The sequence below is a fragment of the Cygnus olor genome, chromosome 1 (assembly GCF_009769625.2).
Source record: "Cygnus olor isolate bCygOlo1 chromosome 1, bCygOlo1.pri.v2, whole genome shotgun sequence".
Classification (NCBI taxonomy): Eukaryota; Metazoa; Chordata; class Aves; order Anseriformes; family Anatidae; genus Cygnus; species Cygnus olor.
Genome location: NC_049169.1, coordinates 45,117,835 through 45,135,809, shown reverse-complemented (window position 1 = coordinate 45,135,809; position 17,975 = coordinate 45,117,835). Strand labels below are relative to the sequence as shown.

The 17,975-nt window shown below is 45.5% G+C and overlaps 1 protein-coding gene across 1 annotated transcript; it reads right to left on the bottom strand.

Annotated features, from left to right (window-relative positions):
- Positions 1-3,970: 3,970 nt before the first annotated feature.
- On the bottom strand, positions 3,971-17,937 carry STRA8 (stimulated by retinoic acid 8). Its single transcript, XM_040556050.1, is given in 9 exon segments — positions 3,971-4,266; positions 7,686-7,797; positions 9,550-9,626; positions 10,976-11,258; positions 13,915-13,992; positions 13,994-14,065; positions 14,464-14,548; positions 15,977-16,052; positions 17,740-17,937. Coding segments are annotated over 8 exon segments (789 nt in total). The 5' UTR covers positions 15,984-16,052; positions 17,740-17,937; the 3' UTR covers positions 3,971-4,191.
- Between the last annotated feature and the right edge of the window lie 38 nt (positions 17,938-17,975).

The following is a 17,975-nucleotide window of genomic DNA, read 5'->3' as shown; positions in this document are numbered from 1 at the left end:
TCAGGGATGTGGTGGAGTCACCATCCCTGGGGGTATTTAAGAGCTGTGTGGATGTGGTGCTTAGGGACACGTTTTAGAGGTGGACTTTACTAGGTGATGGCTGGACTTTATGATCTTAAGGGTCTTTTCCAACCTAAATGATTCTATGATTCTATATTGGTGTCTTCGCTTTGGGTGTGAATGAAGTCTGAATAGATCAATCTATTGCGTACGTTGGGGTCTGAAAGGAGGAAACAATATGGTATAGACAGGTTGATGTTACTGGCAGGTTGGAGCGCCTCCATTCAGGACTGTTGTATGTCTTCGGGAGAAAAAATGATTAGCATATTTAACTACATCTGATTCCTGCCCAGCTCAGATTTTACAGAGGTGATTAGTCCTACGCAGCTCAGCTCTGGTATCATCTTCATCCTCCGCAATTCTGCCCACTCCTCTAAGCTGACAGCCTCTAAGCTTCCAGGGGACCTAGCACATAAACCCCCAGTCTTACACATCAGAACTCTTGAACTTGTGCTGTAGCACATGTGTGGAAGTGAGCTGTTAGGCTTTTGGCTTCTCCTTGTAAGGTATGTTAGAATCCTGGCAAATGCCAGAGGTTTGTATTTGCTTTATACTTAAGAGATATTTATTTATATATTTATTTAACACAGGTTTCCTATAAAAATGACTCCTAGAATCACAGAATGCTTTAGGTTGGAAGGGGCCTTAAAGCCCATCCAGTTCCAACCCCCCTGCCATGGGCAGGGACACCTCCCACCAGGCCAGGTTGCCCAAAGCCCCATCCAGCCTGGCCTTGAGCACCTCCAGGGCTGGGGCATCCACAGCTTCTCTGGGCAGCCTGTGCCAGGGCCTCACCACCCTCACAGTGAAGAATTTCTTTCTAACCTCTAATCTAAATCTGCCCACTTCTACTGGCTTTTACCCTCTTTTAATGGCTTTAAACAAGCCATTACCCCTTGTCCTGTCACTGCACTCCCTGACACAGAGCCCCCCCCCCAGCTTTCCTGTAGGCTCCTTTAGGCACTGGAAGGCTGCTGTAAGGTCTCTCTGGGGCCTTCTCTCCTCCAGGCTGAACAACTCCAGCTCCCTCAGCCTGTCTTTGTAGAACAGGTGCTCCAGCCCTTTGATCATCTTTGTGGCCCTCCTCTGGACTTGCTCTAACACTTCTGTGTCCTTCTTGTACTGGGGGCCCCAGAGCTGAACACAGGGTTCCAGGTGGGGTCTCACAATAGTGGAGCAGAGGGGGAGAACCACTTCCCTCAACCCCCTGACCCTGCTGCATTTGATGCAGCTCAGGATGCAGCTGGCTTTTTGGGCACAGTGTTGGCTCATGCTGAGCTTCTCATCAACCAACACCCCCAAGTCCTTCTCCTCAGGGCTGCTCTCAATCCATTCTCCACCCATCCTATATTTGTGCTTGGGATTGCCCCAGCCCAGGTGCAGGACCTTGCACTTGGCCTTGTTGAACCTCAGGAGGCTTGCACAGGCACACCTCTCAGGCCTGTCCGGGTCCCTCAGGATGGCATCCCTTCCCTACAGTCTTCAATTGGCTTTTTTTTGTAAGGCTCCTTCCTTACAGCATGCCCCAAAGCCCAGGAGGCGCAGAGCGGTGCAGGGGGAGCACATCGGTCTGGAGCAGCCATGTCTGGAGCTGCTGAGGCTTGAGGCAGTTTTCGGAAGCTGGTTATGTCCCTATTTCAAGCTCAGGCTAATAATTGCCCTTTAAAATCCCCCCACTGCTGTGTTTGTTGTATGTTTTGGTTTTGTTTTTTCCCTCAGGGAGACATTTCTGAATTACAAAATGAAGCAGACAGAGGTTAGGCTGCAGGGCCACCACTCCTCCCCAGCTGCATGTGGCCACTTGAGGTTTGGCAACAGCTTTGGCTCTGCACTGCAGTGACACAGCTTCTGTTTATTTGCTCCTTAATGAAAATAAACGAAGATCAGAGGATCCTCAAGTGTAGAGCTGAACACCTGAAGGCTGTTCTGGATTGTCTGGGGAACAGCGAGCTACCTGCCACCTGTATTACCCTTTGCTCCTGATTAGTCCCAAGTGCAGCAAGACGAGCTTGGTTCAGGCAGGTGTGGGGTCACCCAGCTTGTCACCCTGCTTGCAGCTTTGCAGAGGTGCGCACAGCTAATTGCCAAGCCCAGGCAGACACTCCTGCTGTTCTGGCTGAAGAGAGCTGGTGATGAGCGCTGGCTTGTACCTAATTGCACTGGCTCTAGAACAGCTAATAGAGGCTCATTTTCGCAGCTAACAAGATGTGAGCCAGGCAGTAAGTCTGCCCTACGTTGTAACCACTAGTGTATTCCTACACTGCAACGTGTAGGAGCTGCTGCGCTATAGCAGAGCTGTAACATACCTGGTTCCACTCTGTTCAGCTTGGTCTGCCCAAACCTCTGCAATGGCCTCACTCCCATGGCTGCTTTTACGTCTGCCATTCCTTCGTTCCTGCTGCCCTCCTGCCTCAAACTCCTCCCCTCCTTCCCCAGTAACCTGCTAGCTTTTTCCAGATTTTTCATAAAGTTTCCTCAAGACCAACCAGTGAGCACTGAACGAAGTGGTGCCAGTGCACAGGTAGCAATAACGTGCTAACATGGTCGTGCCACAGGATGAACTGTAGTAAGGTGCTCATCATACTCTCCTTCACGTCATAAACATCTCCCACACGGCTTGCTACCATTTGGAAAAGTTATTTCCTAGTTTCACACTACCTGAACACACCTGTTGTTCCACATTCATGTTCAGCCCATATTAACCTAAAATTCTCCTGGTGAAGCATCAGAAGCTCTCCCATGTGATGATCAAGGGAACGCATCTGCATAGTATATGGCGACAACTTAAAAACTATTGCAAAAGTTTCCCCTGCAAATCTGTACATGTATTTCAACCACATGCATCCCAAAACTCAGACTGTACAGGGCAATATATGCTTGATATTTAGGAATGAGAAGGAAAGGAGGAGGATGGAGAGTCAGCACTGCCTAAGGCACCAAGGCAATGACAACCTGTACACATGAAGCACACCAGACAGGTGACAAAGACAAGGTCATGCTCTGGAGAACTCAGAGCTCTTAAACCCAAGCAGGATCTGCAAGGCAGGACCTCTCCTCACAGAACAGCCTGGCAAATGTCCATTTGTGAGTACTACCACAGCCTCAACCAGACTGACGGGACGTGCTCCAGAGGAGTTATCCCTCCTTGCACTTCGGCACCAATATCTCCACATGACTGGGTGAACACAGCTGTGTGCATCACAGCCTACGTAGGAGGCAGTGCTGGGACACAACCCAGCCCTCTTGGATTCAGCCCCAAATCCTGGCTGCTGCACACCGATGGATACCTCAGCATACCAGCTTATCCTGAATTTTAAAACAAACTTTTAGCCTGTTTGTGATGGCTGCCAGCATGACCTCAGCATAACCACTACACTTTGAGCCTCCAGAGAGCTGCTACTGACAGCTCAGAGACGTGACTGATCTTATTTATTTTCACAGCATTTTTAGTTCCAAAGCACCGTGCAAGCAGCACTACTCATCAAGGACTGAGATGTGTCAGGGGGCTTTGTTCTCTCTGAGCTTTAAATACTACACAGAAGTAAATAATCCAAAGTTTACTGCTGTGCCTGCATCTCTCTGGGCAATTTGGGAGTAGGTGGCCACTGCTGTTGTCCTCATAAAGAGATGGAAGAGCCCCATCTCACTCCCTGCAAAGAAATTCCTCTTTCATTGCCAGCCCAAGATGAAAAATAGTAGAGGAAAGTAGTCACTGCCAGCATGCTGGGAGGCACTTCATGATTTTTGCAGGTTGCAGCCTGGGATATGTAGGATGCCAGTGACATGTCCTCTCTGCATCTCTTCCACAGCCTATGCTAGGCAAGGCCACCAAACATTACATGCCTCAAGTATATTTGTGAAGTGAGGTTAAGCATTAAAAAGCCACAGACAAAAATATTCCTTAAGATTTTATAAACATTTTAAATCTGGAACTTTTAAAAGTATAAATTGCTCAACTGGTATGTTGAGAAGCGCTGACGAGGGAAGGGGAAGTTAACAATAACAAACCACTTCAACACGGTGTCTCCCCATTCTGCTTGGAAAGGTGCTCCACCAAAAGAGGTGCAGTCTCTTCACATGACTTTTGCCAAGCACTGCTGGATACACCACTTTAGCCAACAGAGATACTATTTACAAATCTTCATCATCGAAGGTCTCAGTGCACCTCAGCATCACAGTCTCATAATCAAACTGAAGATCTTCTTCCTGAAATGTCCCCCCAAAGCCAGGTAAGGTTAAAAAGCATAGGAGCTGATTGTGTTTCGAAGTGCTTGGTTGGTCAAGTGCTGGCAGGTGTCAGCTAATGTGCCTCTCTGAATCAGCAGCTTGTCAGTCAAGTGCCTGAGGTGCCTGACGAAGAATGTCTCAAATTCCCAATCAACTTCACTCTAAAAACGACAGGGCTTCACCCTGCCTCTATTTACATCATTTGGACTCACGTTACTGACTGTGGTAGCAAACATATCACGTAACAGGCTCTGAAGATACAAGAGCTTCCTCGAGCCCTTAACTTTTACTGACTTCAGGCTTTGCTGCTTTTAGCAATCGAAGGAAATGGTCTTCTTGACCAGCTTACAGAGCGTAAGTGGCTCTTGAGAAATCAAAGTCTATGAGATGAAAGCATTTGTGTCTGCAATCAATCCAGTCCACCTTCTGCATTGATGCAAGACTTGTCAAGGAAAGGCTGCTTTTAAAAATAGGTGATATTTATAAAACGTATAGCTTAAGGAGCACTAAATCGCTCTTGCTTGCAAAATGACTCATCTAAAATCTGTAATTTTAAAAGAAAGCGTGCATCTGAAGATGCAAAGGTACTCAATACAATTTAGAAAAAAAGCAGACTTCCACTTAGATACTTTAAAAACTTTGAACCTCAATCCAAATAAACTTTTAGTGTCTTTACTGCTTAGCATCTCTTGTTATGTTGTCTCATGACAACAGCTCTGGACAGCTGACAAGATCGTTTAACTATTCCCACGCTCAGAAATATTTCTGTACCATGTAGCTTCCATGCTCCTGTTGTCATTTTTGGGCCAATGTCCTTTTAAGAGCACTCCCTTTCTTTGTCCAGATGATTTCCTCCCTCCTCCTGTGTGATTCTTTCTCAAGCATTTTACATCACTGGGGTGCGTGACCTTGGCAGCCCTGAGCACCAGGGCAGCAGCTCAAGAGGAGCTGCACTCAATGGAGCTGTGACTACAAAACAGCAGACGCGCACAACCCAACAATACTTTGTACCTGGATAGTTAACTGCAAATGGCATAACACAGAACTGGCATGTACTGAGCAGCAATAAAATGTGTCACCTCACCAGCTCTGCAGATGGGAGGGAAGGAGACCACAGGCTGCCTTTCACACTTAGTCGGGTACACGTTGGTTACCTTGCCTTAGTACTTTACCTGCTGCCCACCTCTGTATCATCTACCATGTGTATGCACAGTGCATCAGGACTTCACTTACCTCGGGATAACCTATGCCACCAGCACTGCCCAAACTCCTGGGCTGGTGTACCGGCTCGGGCACTGCGTCGGGGAAGTGGAACAGTCTGCAGGGACTCAGTGACACCCGCAAGGTAAGCAAGTTACTTGTCTCGTAACCCAGACAAGTCCAGGAGTCTCCAGAGCCCTGAGTAAACCAATGTCTGGGCTAAGCTGTGTAGCCTACACTGAGCTCTCTGCTGCTGCCAGAGTTAGTGTTTCAAGCTAGCTGAAATGTTCCCTAGGCCCACTCAGCAGTCACTTTCCTAACTGCCTCCAACTATTTGCTCAGAGACAGAGCTGAATTTCTGCTCACAAAACAAAAAACTCTTGGCAGTTGTGTTTTTTTTTTTTCCCTCTTGGCACAACTCTCTAGATGTGCTGTACTCCAGTTATCTAAACTGAAACAGATTGCAACCTTCATATTATCAGTACTCTCTAGCCTGGGTGATTTCTGCTCAAACTCCGTTTTTATTGTCTCATCACAGACAACCCAAAGGTACTGGAAAAAAAAAAGTGCACACAGTCTTTTACTTCCCTTTGGATGTGCAGTTCTCAGTTAACTGCCAATCTGCTGTATTTCACTACCACTCATGCCACAGCCTGGGAGCTGTGAGATGGGCTTGGGCTCACATATAACAATACAGCACCAAGCAGGAGGACAAAAGCAGCACCAAGGCATGACAATCACAACTCAAAAATACTCTATCTTGCCTACAGTTGATCTTTCTTTTCTAAGCATCTTCAGTTCATGGTCATTTACATAAACACAGGAAGAGCCTTGTTTTTATGCAGAACACAGTAATTCACAGACCAAAGGGCTGTGTAGATCAGCGCCTTGTCTCTGACAATGGCCAGGAGTGGATGTTTAGACAAGAAGTGCAAGAATATAGCATACAACATGCTCTGTTCCATAATACATGCTGCTGCATTCTGGCACACCGTGCTGTGAGGAGGTTCTGAGCTGGGAATTGTATCTAGACTTTCAGGTATACTGTCAATGGACTGATTGGACTATGTTGTTTTCATTTCATTGGGTGCTTTCTAGTTCTGGTCTTAGAGCAATGAACAATCACTTCTGTGTGTACCAAACCCATTTAGGATCAAAATTCTCTCATGCTACCCCTCAGTCTTTTTTGCTGAAGAGCCCTACTCTAGTAGCTCCTGTTTAATAGCTTTTGCTGTGTCTGCTGCCATACTCTGAACCCCCCGCTAGTGCTAATATCTCCATGAGATAGTTGGGAAACAAATGGCACACAGAAATCACTATGTGAGAGTTTTATGTGAGTGTTTTAGGAAGTGGTGCAACACTAGTTTTTTTTTTTTTGGGGGGGGGGGTAGGGGGTGGGTCTCAATTACCCTTCATCACACACATTCTGTTTTCTTTAAAGGAACATCTGCTCATGTAACAGAGAGCAGGTGGAAGCTAGATGAAAGCAAAATAAAAAATAAGATAGAACAGTGGCCATTGTAGAGGCACAACCGACTCTGAGCCCCAAACAAGCATGTTCTTGCTGAGGGATCTCTCCCTTTTGGTCCTCTACCCATGTGTGAGATCTCAGATACCTCCTTGGCAGGAGGACAAGAACAGGAGGAAGAACACTGCAAATACAAAGGCTTCTGGCTCAGTGAGCCTGCAACAGCAGGCTGAGGGTAAGGCACAGCACAGCAGCTGCTCTCTTTTAAGAGCTGTTCTCTTTTAAGAGCATAATTACCCTGCTCTTAAGGCCTGCCAGACAGGGGCTGAGGGTAGGGAACCTGGCATCAAGACAAAGCACAAGGTGGTCCCTATTGAGCTCAGAATCAAGAGGCTTTTAGTTATGGAGAGAGCAGGCACAGCTTTACCTGCTTACATGAGATCACTCAAGCTTTTCAACCTGTAACTTCAATTAAAACATAATAATAAAAAAATCCTCATGTCATTTGGATTTTTAGTAAGATTCTAAGTAATAATGACACCTCAAACCTTGTGTCTTACAGAGGCAATCCTAGTGACCTTTGGAATGACACATCTGAAGTGATAAACCCCAAGCTCTTGTTTTAGAAATTCTGGACAATACGATCTGAAGCATGGAAAACAGAAATTCCTTCCTGACAGTGACAGAAATAGACTGCTCCTTCTATAAGGAACCCTTTGGCAAAGCTTACCTGGCAAAACTGTGCGTTAGCAAAGAAAAGGCTTTTTAGGAAGTCAGTGATCTGCAGATAGAGTCTGTGGTCATCCTCTGGATTTTCAGAAGTGTAGCTTGCAAATGCTGAACTGAAAATGGAACCCAAAGTTATGTTTAAGGTCTTGTTCCCTCTTTTCTCCTCCTACTTACTTTCCCTCCTCCATATTTTACTTATAAATTAAAGAAGACTTAAATTGTTTTCAAGACAAACCTGATAATAAAGACAATGGGTATAAAAGATAGGGAGGAGTGGAGGTGTACGTAGGGAGGAGATATTGTCTAACAAATGAGAGGAAGAACAGAGAACTGCAGTACAAGAAGCCACTGTCACAACAAAGAGATCCACTGATACATTACAGCTGTGGTAACTGTTTTAGGGAAAAGTATACAGCCGTTGTAACAGAGAGCAACAATGGCTATTTGGTACTGTATTTTGTAGGCTTGTTCAAAGGAACAACACTGACTTCTTTTGTAAAGTCTTTGAGAGAACACAAAAATGTGGTCATGAAATGACACATTAGTTGTCACTGGCAAGTTTGGTAATGGGCAACACTGGTTACAAGCTCAGATAATCACTCTGCACTTCACCTCCATATTCTCCCTGGGACCTTACAAGGTTCTGCCACCACACCTCTGTCTGGAATTAAAAGGCATAGGGTGATAGGAAAAAGAAGGGAACAGGATAAATGTCTACTGAAATACTAATCTAGTTTGGGGCTAAAACAAGACTGCAAAGATGATGGTAATACACTGCAGTATTAACGAATGCTTTTTCTTGTTTCAAAAGCAAACAGCAGTTGTGACCTAATCAATGTCATTTAGTGGATACATGCTTTGTTAAAGCCGTATGATGTATTCAGGAGTATTCTGATCAACAGTCTGAACAACGTTATTTCCATTCATGCTGTTCTGGAAGCGCAAAAAGGAATTGGGAAGAAATAGTGAAGATGCATGCTACAGATGTGTGCATTTCTAAGTATGGAAAAATAAGTAAAAACTGGGTCAAAAAAGGGATTAAAACACTACTTGGAAAGAGAAAAAAACTGAGACTAAGCAGCAAGAATGCATAAGAGAGGAGTCAATGTGATTTTCCTCTTGAGGAAAGAAACCCTTTTCTTTCTTTGGTCTAATGGGAAAATCAAAGGCAATGCTAGTTTTGTATCTGACATGTTCTTTCCTAGGTAACTGTGATCTGACCTGCAGAGGAAAAACCTATTATTATTTAATAGGTCTTGTGTTTCTTTGATGTTACTGCTCAGGTCAACTGCACTTTAACTTGATCACCTCCTTCTGATGAAATTAGAGTACTTGAAAAAGGTTAAGGGAGACATTATTAAAAATATATTATTTTTGTCTCATTAAGTGAGAGTACAGTTCACGATTAGCTGACTTATCCAGCGAATGACTTATGGTCCTCATAGACCTGGTAAGTGAGAGAGAAAAGGAAAACATTATAAATCTTGTAATTTGAAAGATGTAAAGCTATGCAGAATGGAGGAAAAAAATTAGAAGGGTTTATCCATTTATCCAGAAGGAGGACTCCTGGATTTACCAGGAAGAGTCAACAGTGCCCTGGTTACCCCAAAGTGACTGGGCACTCTCAGTAAGCGAGTCTTCCAGGTTTTGCTGTAATGCCTATTAATCATTCCACTCATACACCTTAAGAGACAGTACTATTGTGAGCACAATTGCTGTATGCTACTATTTTAACCATCTACTAAAAGTTAGGCATAAAAAAGAGAGTTAGGCTATTGACTTATTCCATGCAAACTTGCTGTGGAGTATTGACTGTCAGCTATTAAGTTATTCTGTCTCATAAAAGGGGTGGGTTTGTAATTTACCTCTGGCTAGATGTTCCCTGAGTCTCATTTGTGTCAAGGAAACCAGCAGCAACATCAAACGCATCTTCAAACATTACCTGTCAGAGAAAACACTTTGAATGTCAATATATCCAGCCACTAAACAGTTTTACCTAGGGCATAATTTTTAATAATTAAGTCTTTAAAAGCATGATATTCTTTCTTTCCATTTAACGGTATGTTTACTGCTACAGTAAACCTACAGGCTTTTGCGGAGACAGGAATAAGGAGGAGTAACTATATTTCATGACTAGGAACACAAGGTTAGTCCGTTCCCTTAGGCCTGTGCTTCAACCTCCAAGAATTAGACCTGCATTACATCTCCCAAAACATCAGTAAAAGCATGAATTTTAACAGTGCTTTTCAGACTTGACTGTGGGCTGTTGCATTGTTTATGGCTGGGGATCTCAGCTGTATCAGCCATTCTCCACAAATCCAATTCCAGTGTACAGTCTGGCTTACAAAGGAGTTTGGATTCTCCATGTGACAGACCGATAAGCTCATTAGTTCACTTTGCCATAATGTAGATCACACACTTTCTGTGCCAGAAAGTACTGTACATGCAACATCCCCGTGACATTTGTTAAGTAGGTCAGCAATATGAATTGTCTAAGTGTCCTGTGACTCAAAAAGAGCTCGTCAATGCAATGCACGTATCTGCTAAAGGTGAACCTCTGTCCTTCCCTTGCAACTAGTAAAATTACAAACATCTTTGAGCAGCTAGTTGCTTAAGTAATCAGAGCTCCAGAACAGTTTAGGAAGAGTTGGCTGCTATTTGATCTCCTCTTTTTTTTTTTTTTTTTAAAGAAAAAAAAAAACACATGCCTGGCCTACATAGTCACTGAATCTCGGCTCTGCAGAAATGCATGGAATGGGCAGCCATTAGTCCTCTATCATTGAAACTGGCCTACAAATACTTTCTCTTGGCTACCAAGTGCTTTGATTACCAGGGGAAAAAAAAAACAAACAAAACCCAACAAAACAAACAGAAAAAGCAGGCAGGAACACTGCAAGTCTTGGGAAGCCAGGCATTTCTTCTGGATTTAGCTCATGTGTCCTCCTTGGAGGACTTGCAGAGGACAGCAACTGTATAATCCTCCTTCCTGCTCCTGACTACTGGGCAAGTTAGAGCAAATTTTAAACTGTTGCCTAGCACAGAAACTCCACAGGTAAGTGAAGATCAGCAGGATTACTGCCACAGCACTCCTAGAGCTTGCTTTATATCTTACTAAGAGAGAATTCGATGCAGACATTTACTCAGACTGTTTATTGTCTCCACATATGCATTCAAGTGGTCTTGGGAAAGCTTAATTACAACTACCATATGGCTCCAATTAAAAGCTGCAGTGCCAATTAGCAACTTGGCTTGGGTTTCAGAAGCAGAGGATGTGTGTTACTGAGCACTTACTTCCTCCGGTGTAGAGACTGAGGAACCACTGGCTTCCTCACTGTTACCTTGACTGTCCCTCACGTCATCATCAGTGCACACAGGTTCTTGGCAAGCAGCCTTCGGATCCAGGAGGAAATCTCTCTGGCTACAGTACTGCAAGATGCTGTCTCTCCTTTCTTCAGAAAGTTCTTGCCAGAGGTGTGAAATAGCCATGGAGACCACAGGAAGAGGTGCCTCCTTAGTGCAAACAACTCCATGCTCTATCAGCAGGTCTACTGTGTGCTTATAAACATACAGGTACCTGTAAGGAAAGGAAAAAGGAGCATCTCAAGACCAAGCTATCACGCAGCCATCTGCTGCAAATCAGCGTGGAGGGACAAGACATCCAGTGACAGCAGAACACCAAAGGCTTGACTCAGTCGCAACCTCGGCCATAGTCAATGCTGAGCTGTTGCAACATATGTGGTGGAAACGACCTTCGCCCTGGCACAAGATGCAGTTCCTCATGTCAAGTTTTAGAAGATCTAAAAGTGAAACAAACCATTGTGAAACAGTGGACCACAGACAATAACAAACCACGCTGACAAACCGAGCCCTTCTGAGCACTCCCGCCTGAGCCAGCTAGTCTCAGAGCAGAGGTGGTGATCTCCCTTCAGCTCAGGATGCCAGTTAAGGTATCTTCCCCAGGACTGAGTGACTGCTTGGTATTTGGGAGGTAAGCCAAGGATATAATTAACATTACCTCAGATTAGCAATTAAACTTTGACTTTGCAGATAAGTAACTACTGTGCAACGTTTGTTGTTAAACAATTGAACTGACACCTCAATAGACCTGTCTAATAAAGTTGCTGTGCTGAACCGACCTGACTGTTGTAGTTGTTACCCAGAAAGATCCTGTCATGCGATCACAACCATCAGGAGAGCAGGGAGTAGCTGTGATTCGAGACTACTTCACCGACTTCTCCCTCTGAGACTTCATACAATTATTGAACGTTGCCCAACACTGCCAGAAGATTTTAGCAACTCTGTTCTGCCAAGATTTCATCTGCAAAAGGCAGGCTCCAGCCAGAGCCTCAGCAGGATTGCCTCAGAACAGAAGCTCTGGGCTGCTAAGGGCTGTACTTGTTGCAGAGGCAAACCTCATTCTGGCATTTCATAAATTTTGCATACTTGCATTTGTATCCTGAGGCTCTTGCACTGCAAGTCACTTTTTATACTTTTACTGGCATTGCAGTACTCTTAGAACTCTTGGCTGAGGTCATACCCTGATGCATTGGGTACTGCACATGCAGACAGAAAGAGACTACCCTGGGCCTGGAAGGTCTGACTCGAGAGGGCATGGGAGCTCAGTTTCCTCCACTTTACATCTGAGGAATTGCATCCCTAAGACTGACTTCTGTGATGTCTATCATAAAATTGCCAATTGAACATTAATGTTGTAATTTCAACCTGGTGACCAAACCGCAGGAAGAGCCTGCTTCTTCTGTTGGCACCGTATGGCACACTGAACCAGGGGTAATGACACCTACTTTAGAAAGCAGCACTGAAGGTTATTTTATGTTGATTAGATTATTAGAGCCTCTCGGATGAAACTAACAAGTTCAAAGGAGCAAGAAGCAAGAGCTCTATAAACAGCAGTCATTGTTACTAAGTTTTACTGGGCTCAGGATGATTCCCTGGAAGATGTCCCAGTCAGGCACATTTCCTGACTAACTCAACTACTGCACAAGAAACAAACTCCAAAGAGCTGTCTCTTGGTTGTCGTAAATATTTGTTTTAGTAAACCAATATTGAAAATATAAAATAATCCCCCACACAAACATGTTTAACCTCCAATTTCCATGCTGTGAAGTATTTTCCAACATTTTTATGGCAAATACCATAAGGGGGATAAGTGTTCTCACATCAGCTGCTGCCCTCACCAAGAATTCTGGGCAGTTTCTCAAACAGCTCCAAACGAAGGCTCTGGAGTTTCTCAAACAAAGCATGAATCACCATTAGACTGCTTGCTAAAGAAAATAACCTTGGACTAACCATGACTCAACAACTTCCTTCCCAGCTGGAAGGACACAACCACACTTTGCAGAGGACGGAGCAGTGCCTAGTCCTACCAGCTGTAGCTGCAGGACGTGGCTAAAAGGAAACACTCTGTAGAAGCTCAATGTCTTTCAGATGCTGCCCAAATAACGCGACCAGACTATCACCAAGAAGCTGTTTTGTTTGCTGAAGTCTCCCTACTATTTTATGCATGTTGTCATTGATCATTTTGTGAGAAGAATTAGCCTAGAACCAAGTGCAGCCTGCAATAAAGCAGCAGGGTAAGTGCCAGGAGCCCACAGCGCCCTACACAGGCCCTGGTCTACACTGTCAGTGAAGAAGGGGAAAGACAAGCGTTTATGGCTCCACTGTGCAGCCTTTGATGAAGCAGGGCTTCCTTCCCCCAGAAAAGCTTGATTCAGCACATTTCAAGGTCTTGTACACGATACCTTACTAGAGCCATCTCCGGCTCTCGCAGGAGCAAAAGCAGGCACAGTAGCGGTAGGCTGGTGCCATCTGCTGGCAGAGCTGCAGTCTCGTTTTGATGAATAATCCAAGAGAAATTTTAAAAAAACACCAGTTCAAATAAAAAAAAAAAAGAAACCACATAAATTTATCGTGGTGAAGCTCTAGAAGAGCACTGACACACTTGAACGTTTTTTTCCCCTCTTTCTTGAGAATGGGTGGAAAAAATCCACTTGGATTTTCCAAGGCTGGGAGAGCAGGGGGCTGACAGGATGCCGGGAGTCCATTCACATGGCAGCCATGGGCAAGGGAACTGGGAGGTGCTCAAGCTTCACTGCCAACAGGGCCAAAGTTGCTGGCACAAGGCTCCTGCAAGGCAGATGCAGGCTCCAGCGGGGTTTCATGTACAGCAGCGACTGGATGCAGTGTTAATGCGTGAGCTGGGGTGCACCTACCGTTCAAATTCCACCAGCTCTGGGGATGAAGTGCTTGGGTACTGGGTAAATACTGGCTTCCCATCCTCTTCCATTGTTTTTTTCACATTCTTGTATCAAATACCAGATGGTGGAATTACTCTCACTCACAGCTCCTGAGGGTGATGCAGTGCTGAAAAGAACACACAGGAAAAAAGGCCAAATAAACAACTTCTTAACTGGATTAATAACATCCTTGTCACGGTCACTCCAGAGTCCAGGGCCATTCTTCCTACGCAGGTTTTCCCTCCTCCTTTTGCTTTGCAAGCAAACGAGGTCTGTGGTAGAGACAAGCTGTGCAGGAGGTGAAAGAAATACAAGCACTGATTGGAAATGAGACCAACAAGATGCACAGAGTGCTCATGCAGTGCGTGGGACTAGAGGGGTCCACGTGAAATCTCTTCATCTTTTCCTCATGATGAAAGGCCTCTGCTTGGAAATTCAGTAACAATGACAGAAAGGCTCAGAGATGCTGGAATGGAAGCAAATGCAAAGTATTATCCTATTTCCTTGATTAGTATAAGCCCTTACCTGTGATTGTTGAAGTACCTCTTGACATATTCCTCCTTGACTTCCTCCAGGCTGGACGGGTTCCCCTCCTCCAGACTGAAGGACTCTGTTGTCAGCAGAAAAGTAACTGTCATAGCAGTGGAGCATTTGGCTTCCCTCTCATCCGCAATCCCAGTCAAGCAGAATAATTCTAACAACTGGTCCTTCACGAGCCAGGACCCTTCATTAGACAAAAGTGATGTGAAATGAGACCCCTCTGCCTCTCCTACAACGTAACTGGCATTACTGGGAGTTTCTGAGCATTGAGGAACTCAGAATCTAATGCTGTCTTCGTAACATTGACAGAACTGATGGTGAAAGCAATTAGCAAATCAGAAGTCCAGGCAAGTACCAGCCAATTCAGTATTTCACGATTGCCATGTAATGAGCAAATTGCACATAAAAACTCCTGACAACCAACTCTGTGATTCAGCAACAGTATGAATTGTACATATATGTAAGTAAATCAAAGGGGGAGTTTACCTCAGAACTCTCTTCAACCAGCCCCACTGCTTGTGATGCCTTCAGATTTGCTCTGTCAAACTACTCCTTCTGCCTGTGACTATTACAGGTTACCCCAGGACATGGGTTCAGAGGAGTTTAATTCTTGAAGCACCGTGACTTTCAATTGATGAAAATTACTGGAGGTGCAAGTTGCATGAATAGCAACGTGTTTCTTCTATCTGACCATACTTTGGACACTTGAAAGGATGTAAAAACGTGTCCAAACCTCTACCAAATCAGCACCCAGTCCTACTTGCTGCCACTGGAGGCAGTGGCCAGCACCAGTAAGCAGATGGCAATACTGGCAGGGCACGAAGCCCAGCAGTGGGAGCCGCCTCCTCCACTGCCACCAGCACGTGCCAGAGCTGCACGATGTCAGCAGCAGTGGAGAAGTGCATGAAGAAACCTGCCCAGCTGAAAGGGAAAGCAAAACCCGCATCATCTCTTACCTGTTTCTACTGGAGTAAATGTGTAACTAAATGCTTCCACTTCCTACACTTTTGTGAGCAAACTCTCAACAGATTCTCTCTGCTCCTCCTGTAACTCAAACCAGGTGCTGCTTTTTGAAGCTTAAGCTCTGGCTGTGCTTGGTTTGCAGTGCTGGGTGCTTGTGGCAGCTGTGACTCCTGCCGTGCTGTGGCTGGGAGCACACACGCCCCTGCAGCCCCTGGAGCCCACGCACGCAGCCTGGGGACCCACGCCAGCCCCAGGCTGGCTGGGCAGGAGGCAGTGGGGTGAACGGACAGCACCCTGCCCCAACCGCCTGCTGCTGTGGGACAGCAGACATCACTTGTTTCCTTCCTCCGCCTGGCCCAGGAAGGACTGGGGACCTCTGAGGTACAGTGCTCAGTGGGTTGATAGACACTGTGCTGTCCCTTACTTACTGCTACAAATAGTCACGCTGAAGTCCGATCCTCAATGGGAGCAGCCACGCACCCGTCTCTATTTAACAAAGAAATAAAAACCACATCCAGGCAAATGCTTGCAGTACCTTTCATCTTCAGCAAAGAACCCAAGGTTTGCTCCAGCTCCTGGATATATTTCTTAGCCTTACACAAAACCTGATACTAAACAAACAAAACAAAACAAGACAAAAAAAAAAAAGAGATCAGAACTGACTGCTCTCTGCTCTGACTGGATTCATGTTTTAACATGCCTTGGTGTTTTTTTTCCCCACTTTTTCTTCATTATCTCGACGTCTCTGAGGAAACAACTGTGTTGTTTCACCAGCTTCCCATACCCTAATGAGAAGGGGAAAGAACCAACAGCAGTGCAAAATTAAATACAAAATATAAATATTCTAGAATATACATACGTTATATAATGCATTAACATAATCCTGAGTCACATAGACATTTGCTACTGCAGTCTGATCTCTCACCAGCAGCTGTTCTTGTTTTGACCATGCCCTTCTTGAAGCTTGTCCAGAAATACCATGCCTGCAGCACGTCTTGTTGGATGTCTGCTGACTTAAGGCATGAGACTTTACCATTCACTTCTGATGGGGGTTTCAGTAGAAGCCCTTCCCATGTTCTACTCTCAGCTACGCTGCCGTGAACTGGAGTAACTTCAACGCTGCAAATCATTCCTTCGTTATTTATAGCAGGCATAGTGAAGAATTTATGTCGATGCCTTTAAACATACCTACCCATCTCAAAACATTTCAAGATTTACACGCTCAGAGAGAACATCCAGTCACCATGGACAAGAGGTCTATCTTGCAGAGCTTTCAAACCAGATATTCCAGCCAGGCATTAAGCACTAAATTAGGATTAAGCTTCTGTATTTAAGCCCTTGAAGATACTGATTTCTTGGTTCCAAAGTCATGCGATGGGCACGATACTATGAAACAGCGGTTCCAAGAACTGGTATGTGAAGATACTACGGTCAGATCAGACAAAACAAGTACCTGTTTAGTCTTGGTTTCCGGCATTATGGTGACTTCAACCTAACTTGCACTTTCTTCAGAGCATGGCAAACTGAACTCTTACCTCAAACTTCACGAGAGGTAAGGTAGGCCCAGTTGGCACAAGCCCCACAGAGCAGCACTTAGCATGCTCAGAACCTAAAGGCACTTTACAAGGATGATTCCCATCTTAAACCATCATTTTACAAACTGGAAAACTGGAAGTAACCAATCTAAATGGGTTGGTGGCAGAGCTGTGAAGAAAAGGAATCCTGATGATTCTTCCTCTGCTCTGGGTACAGTACTCTCCACCTTTTCAGTAGCACTTTTGGTTAATCTCTTCTTTATAAACTTTTTTTGATTAAATAGTTTCTTAGTTTAGAGGAGGCCAGTTAACAGGTTTCTTTTTCTGCCTTATTTTTTCAGTGCCTTAAAGACAAAATGCACTTCAAAAGATGAATGAGTTACTTTCTTCCCCGTAACAACTTCTGTCCCTAAATTCACTACTTCCAATTCCATACCGAAACGCTGTGAAATTAAGATAGTTTAATCAAAGACCCCTTGGTCTGTCTCCAGAACACGGCCAGGAGGAAGCTGCAAAAAAAAACCACGCAAGAGGAGTGCAGATGAGCCACATGATAAGCCCGTGACCCAGACCGCAGAGCCAGTAATTTGCTCAGGACGAGCTGCCAGCTGCAAAGAAAAAGGAGCCGGGAAAGCTGCCCGGAGTGAAATTACGCGTGTGCTGGCATCCCTAAAGGCACGGCGGCCACCCCAATGGATATAGCTAATGTAAACACGTGCGTACGGCAGCAACGGGCGAGAGAATCGCGCTCAGCGCCCCGCACCTTCGAGGCCGAGCTTTTTGCCCAGGCCAGCCCAGCCTCCTGCAGGACGCCGAAGAGCCCGGCCAGCGCTGCCCGGTGGCGCGCCTGCAACAAGCGTCTCCTCCCGCGCGGGGCAGCGGGTGCCCGGGCGCAGCCTGACACACAGCCGGGGGCGGCCGCCCGCTGCCTCCATCGGCGGCCGCCGGGCACCGCGGGCACGCCGAGCGCAGCGCCCAGCCCGCGGGCTCCGCGCCCGC